We start from the raw sequence: 17355 nt of genomic DNA on the forward strand, positions 1-17355 counted from the left end.
GCTTCACTGTTCAACAAAAACATTCATAGTCACTCAGAAATGTCAAGTTAGCTTCTTTACCTTAAATCAGTAACAGCAAATTGTCCTGTGTGTCAACACAATTAATCCTTTAAACAGAGATTCTTGCCCTTGGTCTTCACAACGTGATCTAAACAGTTATTTTCTCAATATTTACAGGATAACTCTCTACAAGAAGGATCTGAACATGCCTTGCAAATCACAACAGATAACGGCGTAAGGAATGTCAATCCCATTTACTGTTACTCTGTGAGATAACCTGAAGGCATCAGAAAATCAAGGTTTTTCCAGATACAAGATCGCATTATTTAGATTACACACAGTTTGAGAAAAATCCCATTCCATCAAGCACAGGACTTGTATCTACTAACTAATGCCAATGAATCAGTAATAAGTTATTTGCCTAATTAATAATAAATATCTGAGGGATATTGATAGCAAACACAGTTGATTAAGTTGAAGGCTTATGTCAATATAATTTGGTATTATAAATAAGTAGCACACATATGCCTGATGTTACTCTGCAAACAATCGATACAACACATTTTAAGCTGAATCAGGAATCAGATAATACATGGATTTCAAGAATGAAGTGTGAACCATCAACTAGCTACAGTAAACTTTTACCCACTAATTAAAGATATCACTGTGAATAAGGCCAGCTTATCAAAAGAGTCAAGTGTGGACAAGCAGGAGAACAGCAACTATGATAAAACTGGTACAATCAAGTAATAGTCTTCCATGAGCCACTGCAAGGTCATATCTCTAGAAGCAGAGTACAAAGATTTTTATAGGCCAGTTTCAGAAATCTTTGGATAAATACTAATTATGAATTGTCAGATAAACAAATTCAAAAAATAAAACCAATGCTTCCTGCAGAAAAGAAATACAAACACCATTAAAGCAGGCATTGCCCACTTCAGACACATTGGAAAAAACAGTCAGACAACAGCAATAGGTGATGAGAACATTTAGCTTTTAAAGAATATATTCCAGACTGTTTTCTTTCAAGGAATGGAGCAACTATGTGAGTTACAGATAGAAAACAAGACAGAGAAAGCAAGCATAGTATTGAATTCCAGCTCTCAGTAGAAGCTGAAGTGGCTGGGTGGAACAGTGTGTCCTATTCTGAAGTAGGGTTCAAAACAGTAACACCGCTTGAACACTTTGTATGGAGTAATAGTGTAATATTCATGTTCAAATTCAAGCAGCTATGAGTTCAGAGCACAGAGACTATGAGGAAATGAAATGATATCTTGGTTACATAAATAGTCAAATGAAAAAAATCTTACTAGTCACTTCTGGACTTTAGCCTAATTATTCATAAACTCCTGAAGTCTGATCCCTTGTCTGATTGCTTACCTCAAGCTTACCAATACCAAAGTCTTTATCGGCCTAAATTCAGAGAGGGAATTGTGTTAGGGAATAAAGAACTGAAATAAAACAAGCTATTTATTTATGTGGGACTCAGTATATATCTTCAAATTATTTTTGTCCAACACAAGATTAAGAAAGATTAATTCAACATTTCTTTGCACATTATGTGAACAGCCAATTAATTCAAGTTTCTAATTACTCTTTAATCAGGTTATCTAATTATCTTTTATCAGGGTATCAGGATACAGAATACAAATTTAAAAAAACTCCACCAACAATCTCAAAACAGCAGAAGTTCTTACAAGGGTAGGAACAGAAAAACAAAAAGAAAACTTTTGCTCCCAGACTTGGCCAGCCATCTTTATCTTAAGGGAAATAGTGTCACTCAGAAAGGTTACATTTCAGTGGCAGCCAGCACAGTAGGATGTACTGATCTTACGCTGTTTCAGCTTGAGAAGGTGATGTATTTGTTTTGTCCTGCACACAATCTACATGTACTAGAACAGGAGGTGCTGCAGAACCCTGGCAGATTGTGACACTGCTCACACAACCAATGCACAGAAACCCAGAGAAACTGTGGTATTAAGATGCACGGCCTCCCCCTGGAGCAGAACAAGGTATGAACGTACCTGCTCTTCAGCACTGTATAGGGAATCAGACCAAGTGTGGAACAACTGCTCATTCTCTTTCAGAGCATCAGAGCTCCTATCTGCTTTTTCTGAAACAGCTGGACCAGGAACACAAGCAGTGGTACTTAGCATGAAGCAGCACGAAAAAATAGTCCCATCTTCCCTGCCCACCCTCCAAATTCCTCTCCAGCACATCTGAAAGGCTGTTTGACCTTTTACTGCACTGCTTTAACTTTTCCTGACATATTAGAAAGCATTAATTCAGTCCCTGGCAGATAGATCACATATCTGTGAATCTGCTTTAATTAGACAAGGACTACTGCCAAATGGCAGTTGATAGGGAGTCGAGTGCTCTTCAGGTGATCCTTTCTGCATTAAATTATGAGCAACTTCAAGTATCAAAAAACTACTCTCTCCATTTCAGCTTTTCTGTGAAACAGTTTTTCTTCCACTGCTGGTAATTCAAAGACATGGCTGACATACACCTGGAGCCAGGACTGCCTGACAGAGGAGAGTTCTGCATATCACAAGCCAAACACCACTGCAGGCAGTTTTTTGTTCTTTTCCCCTCACCTCTGCTGAGCAAACATTTTTACCTCTATACACAGAGTTAAGAAGAAGGCGGCCCTCACAGTGAATATACAGCCCTCTAAAATATTATTGTAGTCTCCTCATTTTAGAAAAACCCAAAATCTAAAAATGAACAAGACACCAACTGTACTGTTTCAATAGTAACCAAGTTGGAAAGACACTACTGAACAAAGAAGCTCACAATGTTACAATGAACAGAATAAGAAAATCTGAGGGAGCAGCAATAGGGACTGATATGGCTCCTGATCTGGAAGCACAACATCAAACTCAACTCTAGTGTTTCTCTATTAGTCTTCCAATAAGGCAAAAGAAAATTTCCAACACTGAAGAACCACAGAAAGAATGAAAATATTCCCAAAATTAAGAAGAAAAATGTATTTCCAAAAGGAATGATGCATTTGCAGTTATTTAAAATACAGCTTGTTATCCAGTCTTTCTCTAAGTGTCAAAAGCCTGTGTTCCCCTCTCAGTGCTATTTCACCTGCAGGGACAGTCCAGGTTAATATGAATTTGAAGTAGAGCTCTGTTAAACAAAACAATGCTATCAGAATTTACATGACAGATGGGTGGTTTCTTGGTTGGTTGGGTATTTTTGTTCCACTCATCCCATCCCGAGCGTGAGAAAACACTCTAAAGAATTTGCGATTTCTGTTCATTTTTCAAAATGTTAAATCAAAGGAAGATCAACTACTCAAACTAAACCAGAATTATTATCCTGTAGTTCCCATCTGTTTTCATTCATGGAAATACTTTCAAGGGATAAAAACAGTGAACTCTTCTGTCTTCAGCCACGCTCACAAGTTAGTAGACCCAATGAATAAAAGGATCTGAAAGCCCTCTTAAGTCACAGCCTGTCCTTCATGCCATTTTCCTGGTTCTTTATACATGACCAGGCTGCACAGCACCACACCTAACAGTACCAGACTGGCAATGCACTATGAGGTTCTTTAGCACAGCTGAAGCAGAAGAATGTCTCCCACACATCAAGGAATTTTAAAATTTATTCATTTTTTAGTATTAGGCGGTGAAATGACTAAATTAAATTAAAGCAGACACATTATGAGATGTAAATACCTTCCACAGCATCCTGCCACTTAGACAGTCCTTTTGCCTACCTATAAACTAGATTAAAAAAAAAGGCACACAAACCAACCCCTACCAAAACCTTAGAAAAATAAAAAAAACCCAAAACCTCCCCCAAACTCTTTAATCATATCTTTTCAGATTATGAAGTGCTTAATTCTGTGTATGTCCTTCATACAAATTATTCTAATCTTCTGCATTTTAGGTTTATAGTTTAAAAAAGAACATAAAATTTATATACATCTTTGCAATGGCTGACACGTTAGAAGTGCTTAATATCATGTTCCTGTCTCTGCTAGACAGTGAATTAGACAAACACAGAAAGCTCAGAACAGGCAGAAGATAACACCACAGGTCTGTTTTGTAATTCAGACGTCCAGAGAGTCAAAGGATGAAAAAAAGCAATCTTCTTACAGAATCCATTGCACTTGCCCTATGCCTATGAAGACTGAAGGCTATGAGATATGCCAGGACATAATCCAAGCACATATTCTGTGGTTGATTTATTCACCTGGACTCCAGAGCAATCACCTCAATTTTACAAAAACTTGAGTGGCCATGTGCACACACAGACAAACGAGCACACCTCTATGTGAAAAATATCATTTGGAATAGAAAATTATTCTACAATCAACACACGAAATCAATTCAAGCATGAACCTGGAAAGAGTGCTTTCACTTAAGGAAAAAAAACACCTTGCTTTTGCTGTAGTTTTGCCCTCCACATGTGAAAATCAAGATGATTCTGAAGAAGGCACTGCCTAACACCATGAAGTGCATTCTGCATTTACTCCAAGATACAGAATGATTAATTCCCTGTAGTTCACAGAGTTGCAGCATAGCAGAGTTGGCAATGTCTCAGCAACACTCACAACAGTTTTCAAGAAAAGATTAGGTTGCTTAATATAAATTACACTTGCATACAATACTAAGGATCTGTGTTCACACTTCTGGCAGGTTAACATAACCTTCACTCTTCAGGATGGAAAAATACAACTCTTCCTTTTCCATTTTAATCTACAGATACAAATTAAACACGGAGCAAATTACATGTATCAAAAAGTATAGACTTTCAAATTAAGAAAAAGAGGCTGAGGGTGAGGAAATGATACCCATAGAGAATGAGGACTCAATTTATTGTTGTGTTTTTAGTACAGATGATTTTCAGGCTGCTACTTATCTCCATTGCATACACGAACCCAAATCACAGAAGGAATGGTCTCATTTTCTGAAGACCAACTAGATAATTTTCTTGGATTGACTGCTGAGAAGAACTTTCTTTTTGCCCTTTAAAGGAATGAAGTCCTCTTAAAAGAAACTGTTAAAAGTGTATAGTGTATCATAGAAAAAGTGCAAAACTTTTCTTTTTTTTTTCCTTTTTATTTTAAATACTTTTAAATACAAAAAACCCCCTTCTACTTTTAAACAGCTTTAAGCTGCAAGATGCATGTCGTTCCCACAGGATGTAAATTCCCTAAAATAAAGATTTAAGCATAGAATTTATAATTCTACCTGAAACTGACTTACTACAATAACAGTATTTTCAAAAAGGACAAATTTATTATTCTCAAAACCTAACATTACCTTAAACATAAGTGGAATTCATAATTCTTCAAACCTAAGTTTAAAACCAAAGAAACATAAAATACCAGATTCTGAGGACACAATTCAAGTTTTACTTCAAAGGGATCTTATCAGCCTAGATGTTCCACTACAGGTGATTGATGTTACGTCTTATGTTACAGACATTAATTGGCAGCTTTTTCTCAGATTTTTTCATCTTCTGCACAAGAACACAGAAAAAGAAAATAATAAATCCTTTCTTAAGGAGTTTTTACCTATTCTGGTCAGCACAACAGCACACATTTCTTTCTTCCTAGAGCTTATTCCACAAGGCTTTAAGTTATTAAACTTTAATTTAATATTCATGTGCAGAGAAATCACAAGACACAGGAGTTTCAAATGCACATTCATACAGTGCTACAGGGATAATATGAAATATACTAGTCAGTGTACTTAACATGCTCATCCACTCTTGGAAAAAGCATAAATAGGATGTGCACAGGCCAGATACAAGGCTGCATTTCCTCCAGATCCTGCATAAGTCATAAAATTCTATCCCTTTTACGTGAGAATAAGCAATACCTCTGTTATCTTATTTATGCCATCTTGTTTCTCTACTGCTATTCAAGAATCCACAGAGAAGAATCATTTCCACACCACTCAGCAAAGGCAAAATGTTTCTAGAACATTTCTAGAACATAACTATCAAAAAAGTTAAACTTGGTAAGCAGAAGGCAGGCCAGGTTTCTGCCACAGCTTGGACAGACTGCTGCTTATAAAAAGCAAAAAGGAAAGAACAAACAAACAAACAAAAAAAAAAACCTTAAAAAAATTTAATTCAACTTTACAAGCTCAAATGGTACCTGACTTGAAAAAGCTGAGGGAAGCCATGACTGTAGGACAAGCCCCCACCATTATGTGTTTCCCCAAATTTGTAGGCGCACTGTCAAAAATGAAAGAAAAAGCAATTGGGTGTGTGGGTTGGGCAGCGGAAAGGGATGAACACAGTAGCAATATACTTCTTCTAAACTGTTTGGGGGGAGAAGGGAAAACAAAGATTAAAATCTAGGAGCTTTATCTACTCCTCAAATTTTCAGCAGTCAAAAGCTGCAGTGGGAATGGGACCTTAACATGACATAACATACTTCCAAAGTTTGCTTAGCTAAGACGTCGCATTCCAAGAAGATTCATGGAATACACACTGATACACAAAACTTGCCTAATGACCAAAAATGACCAAAAGTTCTAGTTAACAGCTGCAGAACCCACCCTTCCACAGCACCTAAAGCATCCCAGTATACTACACATAACACTGGGAAAAATGATTTCGTTGTTTATTCTTAAATATCAAGTGATTCAAGATAAGCAAAATCAATCAAAGAATGGAAATAAGTTAAAGCACTATGGGCTAAATCTAATTAATTTTTATTTTACAGAGAAAGAAAAGCTAAGGATTGCAAGTCAGGGATTGTTTTCAGTACACTTAAAACTCCCTCGAAGTTAAGCACTGATCCCAAATATCCTGATGACTTCTGCCTACTGGTTTCCTCCTGTGCAAGGAGTGTATATCCCACTTCCTGTGAAGTTACAACAAAAGCAGAAGAGCTTTTGAAAAGACATTGCAAATTACGCAAAGTATTAGGGATTATAAAACGCTTTTGCATTATTACATTGTTCAGTATTTGCAGCCCAGGATTCCAAAGTCCTGAAGATCTCTGTTCCTACCAATGATGTGTGCATTATCTCCATATTAGAAATAGCTGGCTGTAAGGATCCTAAATATGCCAAGCTCCCTTACAGACCAGGGAAGGAGTCCTCTCTGGTGGTAACAGAAAAACACCTCAAGCATTCAACCTTATGCAGACACAAGGAAGGTATCACTACATCAAGCTAAACTATATTCAGGTATCTATCAAAAAGCAGGAGTTGACACCATATAAAAGTTAAAGTTATTTTCAAAATAAAATTCATTAGGTTTAAGATTTAAAATTGGCTTGAGGATGCATGATGAACTTCAGGATTTCTGATGCAGAACATATACGAGACTGCAATTTCAGTCTAAAAGCCATAGAAACTCTCTTTGCACAAAAAATTCATTTCTGACAAAAGTAATTTGGTGCATAGTTAGGAAAAGAAAAAAACCCATTACTCTGTTGCACACTTCTGAGCTTTCTGGGCTCTCTTGTGTAGGAGTTTCCCAAGCTTGACAAGGCATCTTTGTGTTTGATTTCCATCAGTTCAGAGGAACTACATTTTTTGATATGTTTTCTATACTTTTGTACATGAACATCACTAAACATATCTAAATTTCACTATCAAGTCAGTACTTAAATATCACGTAAGTAGTTCCAGTACCTTTTAAGTGAAGAAAATCACTATTTCTTTTTCCCCTCCCTTCATCCCTATATCATCACTTTCAGTTTCTGTTGAACAGAAAAGCTTTTACTCAGACCACTTTCAGTTTCAATTTAGCAGGGAAGTGTAAAAGAATGTGTTCTGCTTGAGAAAGTCATCCAAAGTTAGGATAGCAACCAGGAGTGAGGGTAAATGGGAAAAATAGGAGTCAGAGGTTAGAAGACAACAGCTATCTGGGAAAAAAAATTCAGTTTATAGCTTACTTCAACATTACATGAGCCTTAATTATACCACAATGGTTAACATTCTGTTTAGAGCCAATTCCCCTTCACCTCACTTACTCACAAAATAGTTTAAAATGTGAGACAGCAAATGAGAATGTAAATTGCTTCTATAAAGTGATTTGTAATGTTTCTACAGTTTCTAGGAAATCAGCAGCTAAAGCAGCCTTGCAGAAGAGGTGGCTGCAATTCTGCAGAAAAAAAGACCAAACAGAAAACAAGACAGAAACCAAAGCTACAAAACTCTGACCAAGCCCTGCAAATATGTTCAATAAATAAATATGCTTTAAAAAACCCACCACTTCATCTCAGGGTTAGTAAAAGCATCCTAAGAATTCTGCACAGATGAACACTTCCCTTATAAAAAGAAATGGAAATAAACCCCCCTACAAATAATACATAACACAATAATCAATTCAACAATCAATCAATTTATTTTATTTTTAAAGTGGATGTTAAGCAAGAAACAGTCAGCTGTGATGGAAAGCCAGTTTCCATTTTATGTGGGTTCTTCTTTCATAAGAAGAAAAGCAAATGGACCCAAAGCATGTCTGCTGTTACTCCAGTGCACCAGTAAAGCCCCAGCACCTTAGCTCCAGCCACCTGATACCTACACACCTATTTATGGGGGAGGTACAGACTGAGAGCTGATCTGAGCACTCACTGCACACCCTCCCTTTCACAATCACTGCTTATGACAAAACACATTAAGTGCTCCCGAATGTAGGTTAGGGGAGAGTGTCAAAACATCACGTGCACCACGAGACATTCGTTGGGGTGAGCTGTAACAGGCAAGAACAGGCTCTCTGAGAGGTATTTACCAACATACACTATGAAAAGCCTTTGAGACTTCATAATATCTTGGTAACTGATATGCACAGCTCATCACAAAGCTGATTGTTTTCATCTGACATAATAAAAGAGTAAGTGCGCTTTTAAGGAAAGGTCATTTTCAAACATTTATAAGCTTCTCTTCTACTATACTACTTAGATTCTAAGGATTCTTAGTATTCTTACATTAGTGCATTTATTTGCATACCCTTTTGATATCTAATGGTAGCTCCTTAAAATATACACTGTATTTTTCTCTCAAATTTCAATAATATCCTCTAAACTTGCCCCAGTAAATGTATGACATATACAAGGACAAGCCAAAATGAGGCTATTATTTACAAACTTGTGTTTAAAAAAAGAAACACAAAGCCCACGCCAACGCTGTTGCTCAACTTTGTTTGTTCTGTGATGGTGCTGTGCTGTCACTGCATTCACCATTTCGCCTCTGCTGTGCATTTCCTCCATGTTGATGTACAGAAATATTCCTCCTCTCTCTAGCAAAGGTACGCTTTTCAGGTTCACTCTGCCAGGAAGACCTTAGGGGCAGGGATCCACTCATTTACAACTTGAAATGCTATAAAATATCAGGCTGGTAATATTCTTTATTCTAAAAGACCTTTGTGTGTATTTTAAGTCTTTCCCTCTGTGTGAGACTGAAACCTATTACCTTGTGCAATGCAGTTTCGGTTTACTCCTTCTCTGACAAATAAACCCTTCCCTACTCTAAATAATTTCCCATTATCTACAGCAGCATTTCCACTACTTTCAAAAACAATACAAAGCACCTGCAGCTCTCCCTACATCCAAATGAAACATTTAAGTCAGGCCCTGATCTGCAAGGCCTGAAACAATAATCCAACATTTCCTCCCAGCAAAACAGAGATCAAGGGTCTCTTTTTTTATTTTGACAATGATTTTTTAAAAAATTCAACACAGGGAGTCTTAGGAGTGTTGAATTTCTTTTAGGGAGCCAAAGGTCAGAGATGATTTATTTTTCAAATGTCATTGTTTCTGAAGAGCTGTTTACTGCTATGGTTTACTATGACAACCACCTATGTTATAGACTACACACAGTATCTACTTGTTAGAATTCTTTTGTTCAATGACAATGCTCTCCAGAGAAAGGCCACCAAATGGGATCTCTGCCTTCTTGCAGCCATACTAGCCAAAACAGATGCTTCAGGAAGAAAAAAAAATAATTGACATTTTCAATATTTCATTAAAACAGGTGTATCAAAGAGTTAATTACTGCAACAGTTCAAGAATCAGAAGAAACATTTTACCACTACTACTATTAATAATAATTCTATACAGCACAAATTACTTCTTCTTCCTCCTTCCTTTCTACCAGCTGCACTAGTATCCTACAAGCTGGTATTTTATGGGCAGTAATAAAGCCCATTATTTGTTTTTTGGAAACCGAGCACTACAGTTCTGGCATACCTTTTGTCCACTGCTGTATTTCATATTTCCTCCTCCCCTTACACGCCAAGAGGAATGAAGGAATCCAGTAAAACAGAAACAGAGTTTTTATAAAGAAGGATGTAAAGACTACCCCAAATCTGAAATGCACTTAGATAAGCACCGAAACTCTGTGCCATGCAACTTTACGAGAACAGGCAAAGAAGCTAATGCAAAAGCAAATCAGTATTTTCATGTTAACAGAAAACAGATATTTATGAGCACAGCTAAGAGGCCAAATAAGCCCTCTGCTCAGACCATAAAAAAAAAGCCCTGCAGTATGACTGTTCTGTTTCCTGCAGGAAATGAGATGCTTGTATTAGATACCCCTGTGGTTTTCATACTGTAAATGTATCAGCTGGTACAAATCCTCCGGAGAGGACTATTAACTAATGCTTAGAAAGAGCAGTGGCAACAGCAGACCGCACATAGCACCTCAGAGAAGAGGGGACAAAAGCTGGCAAATCGTCTCTAAAAAATCTGAGCCTGCAGCTGAAGAACACATCTTGTAGTAGAAGCGATGTCTGAGAAATGTACATATCTACACCCTCTTATTTCCCCTTACTCCGCTCACTGCTTCTTTAAATAAGGAGCCTATTGCTGATCACCACTCCTCTCATTTAGGAGCCTCAGGCCGCTCCTCATTAAACCATCCCCGCTTACACGCGGCACAGGAGGACCATCCACAGGCTACACACACCTCATGCACGCATGGCCATTTTTCCTCCTTTCTACCGTGCTTTAAAAAAACCTGTTATTATTTTTATTTGATTCCGTTAACGTTTCCGCGTTGCGAGGGCGCCGAGCGAAGTTCCCGCCGCGGGCGATGGGGCAGCCCCGGCCCGGGCCCGGCTCCTCCGGCCGGGCAGACCCCGCTGCTCCCCCATCCGCATCGCTCCCGCCCGCCCGCCTGGGTGGAGCCGCTCGCCCTCGCCCGACGAGCGCCGATCGTGTTCTCCATTGCAAAACCGCTGCCAGCGCCAGAAGCGGGGAGGAGAGACCGCGGGGAGGAGGAAGGGAAAAGAAGGTGTAAACCTGTCTGGGGGAGAGCCCGGGCACGGACACGGCCGGGGGGCGGGAGGGCAGGGCAGGGCCGGGGGGGGCAGCGGGGAGACAAAGGAGGGATGGAGGGTGCCCAAGGAAAACAGGGGAAGCCGGGGAGGGGGCGCTGCCGGGGAGTCCCGCGGGGCACCTGCCCGCCCCGGCACACCCCCGCACAGACAGACAGACATACACACACACACACACGTACCGAGCAGCAGCAGGCGGTGCGTCTGCTTGTACTCCCGCTTCTGCTCCTTGAGCGCCCGGTCGATGCTCTTACTGACTTTCCTCGCCTCCTTCTCCGCCTCCCGCTCCTCCAGGCGCAGCTTCTCCCAGGTCCGCTGAAGCGCCGGCGGCTGGTGCAGCGCCTGCTGCCGCGCCGCCTTCCCCCCGCCGCCAAGGCCGGGGCCGCCGGCCTTGGGCAGCGCCGGCTGCCGCTCGGGGGCTGCCCCATTGCCGCCGCCGCCGTTCTGCAGCAGCAGCAGCGGCGGCCCGTCCGTCTCCCCGCCGGGCTTACCGCCGGGCCGGAGCGGGACGCCGAGAGGCTGCGGCTGCGGGGCGGCGTGAGGCTCCGCCGGCGCTTCGGGCTCCGAGGCGGCGCCGGCGCTGGAGATGGAGCCGCCGCCGCCGGCGTCGCCGAAGAGCCGCGGGCGCAGGCTGTAGCAGAGCCCCATGGCTCGGTGCCCCCGCCGGGGACGGGCTGTGGCGCGGCGGCGCTGGCCTCAGCGCTTCCCGCCGGCCGGGCAGGCGGCGGCGGCGGGCGGGGAAGGGGCGCCGCGGAGCCCCTCACGGCCCCGCTGGGCCATCTTGCATCTTCCTCCCGGGCTGTGGCGGCGGCTCCTCGGCGCCGATCACCTGACACCGACCGAGCTGCCACCGCCGGGTCCACGTTACCGTAAATACCCCAGCGCCAGCCCACCGCGCAGCGCCGCCGGGGGAAGGGCGGGGGCGCCGCGCCGGCACACAGGCGCACACGGAGCGCAGCCCCCCGCCCCCCCGCCCGACGCCGCCGGGGTCTCCGGAACTCCCGCTCCGCGCCCTGCCCGGAGACCCTCGCCCCCTCACGCCACCCGCCCTCCTTGCTTCCTCCCGCACTCCTTGTTTCCTCCCTGCCTGGAAGGGCCGCCGTGCCGCCCGTGCGAGCCCCGAGAGCTGCACGCAGCCCTAGCCCTGCAGGGCTATGCCCCTGACAGACACCGTCTCCCCCGGCATCCCGGGGGAGAGGCCGAGGCGGACGCCTCTCACTGAGGGGGACCCCGCACGGTGACAGCGGCCCCGGAGAGGCCGAGGCAGCCCCCGGCAGCCTGGCATCCTCCTCACAGCCACAACGCGGTTCTGAGCCCTGTGCACACACATGCGGCTCCGCGCCCACGCGCTGACTAAGGATGCCGTGGGAGGAAGGCTTTGGGTGCGACGGTAGGAGAAAATAATAGGCAATGTTGGGGTTTGCTCGCTGTCTCAGTCAGTGTTGGCAGCAGTAGTACTCCAGCAGCGTGCTGCTGTGGAAGAAAGGCTGGTGCTAGAAACCCAGTTCCAAGGCGGTGGCAGCCCTTCTCAATAGAAGACCTGGAAAAATTCAAGTTACTTGGAATGTGTCTCAAATGGGCTCTCCTTCCATTTCATGCATCTCCGTGTTCTTCATGATCTCAGCAGTCCTTTTTCAGGAACACGTGGCTAGTGGATGAAAGTGGGTGTCTGAATCTTAAACAAAGGTCATGTCATGTGTTCACTATAGCGACTGACATGTACCTTAGCATAATTTAGAGACTCTAACTTCAGTAACCTTGATGTGTTCATGAACATCTTTATTCATGCTGCACCTCTGGATTCTGCAATGACCTGTTGTGTTAGGTCACTGATTTTGTCTCCTATTTTTTTGCAGTGACCAATACTCTTTTAATAGATGCCACTGTTTATATAATGTGCTATGAAGAAATGGAGGGAGGTAAAATTCTCAGACTTCTTTACAATTAATGAATTAAAGCAAATTGGATGCAGTTTTTAGTTCCTGGATATGGGAAACAGAATTGGTTTTGTGACAGATCTATTTGGTTCAAACGGTTTGACAAATATCCTATAAAATATGTATTTACAAAGCAGTGTGTTAACATTCACTGGAAAAAAATCCCCAACACCCTACACAGGCATAAAGTAAATACATTCCTTTTAACTGGAAGTATCAACTGTCTGTAATTTCACCACACAAAGGAAATTTTGCCCCTGAAAATATTAGGAGGATCCAGCACACGCTAGATGTTGTGTTCTTATACACTTCAAAATGCTCACCAACTGAGCTTTGGCTGATGCTGTGGCTTCAAGAAAACTCCCCATAGCTTTTGCTTCTATTGTCTGTTTTAATACCTGACCCTATAGTGTCCTGGTTGCAATCCTCTTGCAAAATATGTAAGCAGTTACATCACAGCAGAGGATGTTTCACCATTTTTGCAGAGCTTGTCTGCCTTGGCTCAAAATCTTTATGGACCATAAGGATACAATATTTCTTAGGTTGGGAATGAAAGATTTCAGCTTCTGGCTGAAAACAAACAGGAATTTGGATAAGAGTAATCTAAATGGACTGGCTAGCTGGGATCCTGGGATTAGTAGCTGTATACTTTCTGGTGTAATTGGATCACATCAGAGAATTTGCTACTCATCAAATGATAAAATAAAATCATGAGAAAAACCCAACAACAAGCAAAAGCCAAGTAATGGCAAAAGTTAGGAATTTAATATTTGGGGTCCAAATGTTGATGGACATACTTAGTTTTGTGAAGATGATCCTTAGAGCTCAATGCGTACAACAGCATTTGCAGAACCATGAACTGCTTTCCAAATAGCAGAAGTGCCATAACCTGGCCAAATGAGTTCAGATCAGGTAAAATCTCTCTTGCTAAAGTGCTTCTGGGCATGTACAGTGTGTGCTCAGTGAGTGAGTAACAAGGAAGGTGAATGATATATTCACAATCAGAAAAGAGACCTGGCAGAAAAAATAATGGCACTGTAAAAACCCATGCTTTGTAATTTTGAAATAGCAGCCCATGTAATAACAACTATGTATAGTTAGGATCCTTAAAAAAACTGACCACTCTGCCAAACACTGAAATAAATGCTCTGCCTTATGAAGTGGCACACAAAGTATGCTCACTGAAAGATCCTTCAGTGACCTACGAGAGCACACTATGTCTTGAGAGGCTTCCATAATTCTTTTCTTAGAACTTCTAATACAGAACAATAAGCAGCCTGTCTTCTCTCTTCCCCAGAGGAATAGTGATCATCACTACTTCCGGATTACCATGGACTGAGATTTTCAAGAATTTAAAGGGAAAAAGTCAGTATGGTGCAATTTTCTGATCTGAATAGTCTTTGAAGAATCTTTCATGGAATTTTCAAAGGTTAGTCATCCAAACCAGGACTTAATGACAGGCTCAGTTTTTCAGCAGCACTAATTAGCCACAAGTGTCATTGTGTTAAGTGAAATTAGAATCATAGGATCATAGAACACCCCAGGACTGTTCTCTGGAGAAGGGATCCTCAGAATTTCTTTTGGTCTGACCTTTCATGAGAAAGGCAGCCTAGATGGGATCACCTTGTACCCTGTCTAGCTGCATCTTGAAAAACCTCTAGCAATGGAGACTCTACCATGCCCTGGCAAGGTTGTTCTAGTGAATGGTTGCTCCCACTGTAAAAAATTATTTCTTGCATTGAAATAAAGCATTTCCTGTTTTATTCATGGCCTCTTGTCTTCTCCCCATAGCTTCTTGTGGCTACAAATGTCTCTCTTGTCTTTGTGGCCACCCTTTAAATACAGGGATATTGTGATGAGGTTTCTCTTGAGCATTCTATCTCAAGGAGAAGAGAAGGTCACTCTTGAGCCTTCTCCACAGAGAAAAGATCTAACTCTCAATCTGCCCACAGGGTAGGTTCTGCAGCCTTTGGATTATCTTTTTGGCCTTTCCTGGGACCTTCTCCAGTCCATCCACATTTTTTTTAAATTGTGGGGATAATTAATAAATAAATAGCTTTGGATATGAACTTCTAGTCAACCACTCTAAACTGTTTCTTCTTTTTTTTTGCTTTCCGTGTATAGTTCTAAGGAAGAAATAACTAATTAGAGAAGGTATCCAGTCATATGCAGGAGCTGGGTAGGTCCATGAGATGGCTTTATTTACTTCAAGGAGCAATACAAGTCAAGTAAGAAAATCTATAAATATTATTCCTAAAATGATATGTCTTTACTGTTTTTTGAAAAGAAATGCAAGATATGCATTTCTTGAAAACTCATATGAAAATAAATTGTATTCTTTTCCTAGTTTATAATAATTTTGATTTAACAATATTTATTGACAGGACATGACTTTTTGGAATTTAAACAATGTTCCAGGTTTTAACCAAGAAATGAGTGTTTGTCATCAAACCAAAACAAATATAGTAAATGCAGTTGCCTTGAAAATATAACTGTGTGGTAATTGAAGGGACTCCAGCTAAATGAATCTGTAAGAATTTTGATAAGACAAGGATCTTAAAGGCAAGGAGAAGCTGTTCTGGGGCTGGACATTTGTTTATGTTCTTTTTCCTCTGATAAATCACTGTAGCGGTGAATGAGTTTGTCCATATTCTGACTACAGCTTTGCCATATTGTTTTTCTGTATCTTAGAATATTGCTATGAATTCAGAAACTATAAATTCAGAACCTGCAGTGGGATATTATCTCTTAACAGTTTTGACATATTTTCCTTGAGATTTTTCAGAGCCTCAGTGATGATTAGTGAAAAGTGCTGCAAGATTTTTGGGATTATTAAAGAGGAAAGCAATATGCTGGAAGGAAAAAAAAAAAACTAGAAAGTCATGTGCCATGACAATAACTAGATATTTTCAAAACTCCTGTTGAGATTAATATCCCTCATGGATAAAGGGTCTTGGATTTACCCAAATGCCATCAGATAATGAGTATCTTTTATCTTCTTTGATAGACACTTGTCAAAAATCTACTTGCTTCTTGTGGGATAAGTACTGTTATCCTTGTTCTTACAGTTTACAATAAACACTAGTGTGCCTGTGCTGCCCTACTGTATCATTGCAGGTATACAGGAAGAGGAAAATACTCCTCCTTGATATATGCTTTTCTCTCTAAAAGCTGAAACCTTTGCTGCTTATATAGAAAACTTGCTGGTAAGCACAGCAGCAATTACAAATCTCTATATGAAATGTCCAGAGATTAGATGAGTGTTCTGATCTCCTCTCAGCCTCAATTTGTCCAAAGACAGAAGACCACTGAAAAGACAGAAAACGGTGTATTTTCCCTTGGCCTTCTATACAGGACATTGCAGGATTTATAACCCATCCATCCTACACGCAGAGACACAGACACAAACTCTCTCCCTGTCCCCCACTCTGTTTTCACAGAACTTTAACCTTCCCCACGGATTTTACATGCCACTTTTACTGTTGCTTGATGATTTTTAAAGAGGGAAAAAAACAAGCCTTATAGTGGGAATTCAGCTACAACTGTAATAGTTGTAGAGCAACAGTGATTCAAACCTAATTTTATCAAATCATCTCTCACTCATCACCATGGTATTTTTTGCACCTTGTCATATCTGAGCATGATAGCAGTAAAACCATCTACCACTTCTTTTGGAAAGCTCCTTCCATGTAAATACTGTAAACATTTAGCAGCTCTTAAAACATCCTCTATAAAATATCCTGCTGAAAAAACTGATATAAGTTTATTAAAATCAAGCCATTAGTGACACCAGTAGTAAAGTTGCCTTGTATCTCCCATTATTAGACATTATTTTTTCCTTGCTTAAAACTGTATAAAAATGAGATTTCAGCTAAATTGCAGCACCTGCTGAAATCTGTCTCAGGATGAATATTTTTGTTTGGTTTACCTTCCAAAATACCTCAGACATTTTCACAAAGAGTTTAGTGAGAAAAATACTGTTGCAATGTAAAAGCATCTTACTGGATTTCAGAAAGACCAACAGATTATCATTCTTGTATCAGTAATGGTAGATCTTTTTGCTTTAAGAGAAGTGATTACCAGGATATAGAAGACATTTTAAGCAATGTCAGAGTAGACAAGCTTAAGGGAATTTACTGCAAGTACCAAAAATAAG

The 17355-nt window shown here is 41.0% G+C and overlaps 1 protein-coding gene across 1 annotated transcript in view; it reads right to left on the reverse strand.

The window, feature by feature from the left end:
• Positions 1-12059, reverse strand: part of GNAL (G protein subunit alpha L) — a 182246-nt gene extending 170187 nt beyond the window's left edge. Inside the window, exon 1 of the mRNA XM_005486711.4 lies at positions 11445-12059. Within this exon, the coding sequence (XP_005486768.1) occupies positions 11445-11910 (466 nt within the window). The 5' untranslated portion in view covers positions 11911-12059. The remainder of the gene's footprint in view (positions 1-11444) is intronic.
• Between the last annotated feature and the right edge of the window lie 5296 nt (positions 12060-17355).

This window comes from Zonotrichia albicollis, chromosome 1 (genome assembly GCF_047830755.1).
Source record: "Zonotrichia albicollis isolate bZonAlb1 chromosome 1, bZonAlb1.hap1, whole genome shotgun sequence".
Lineage (NCBI taxonomy): Eukaryota > Metazoa > Chordata > Aves > Passeriformes > Passerellidae > Zonotrichia > Zonotrichia albicollis.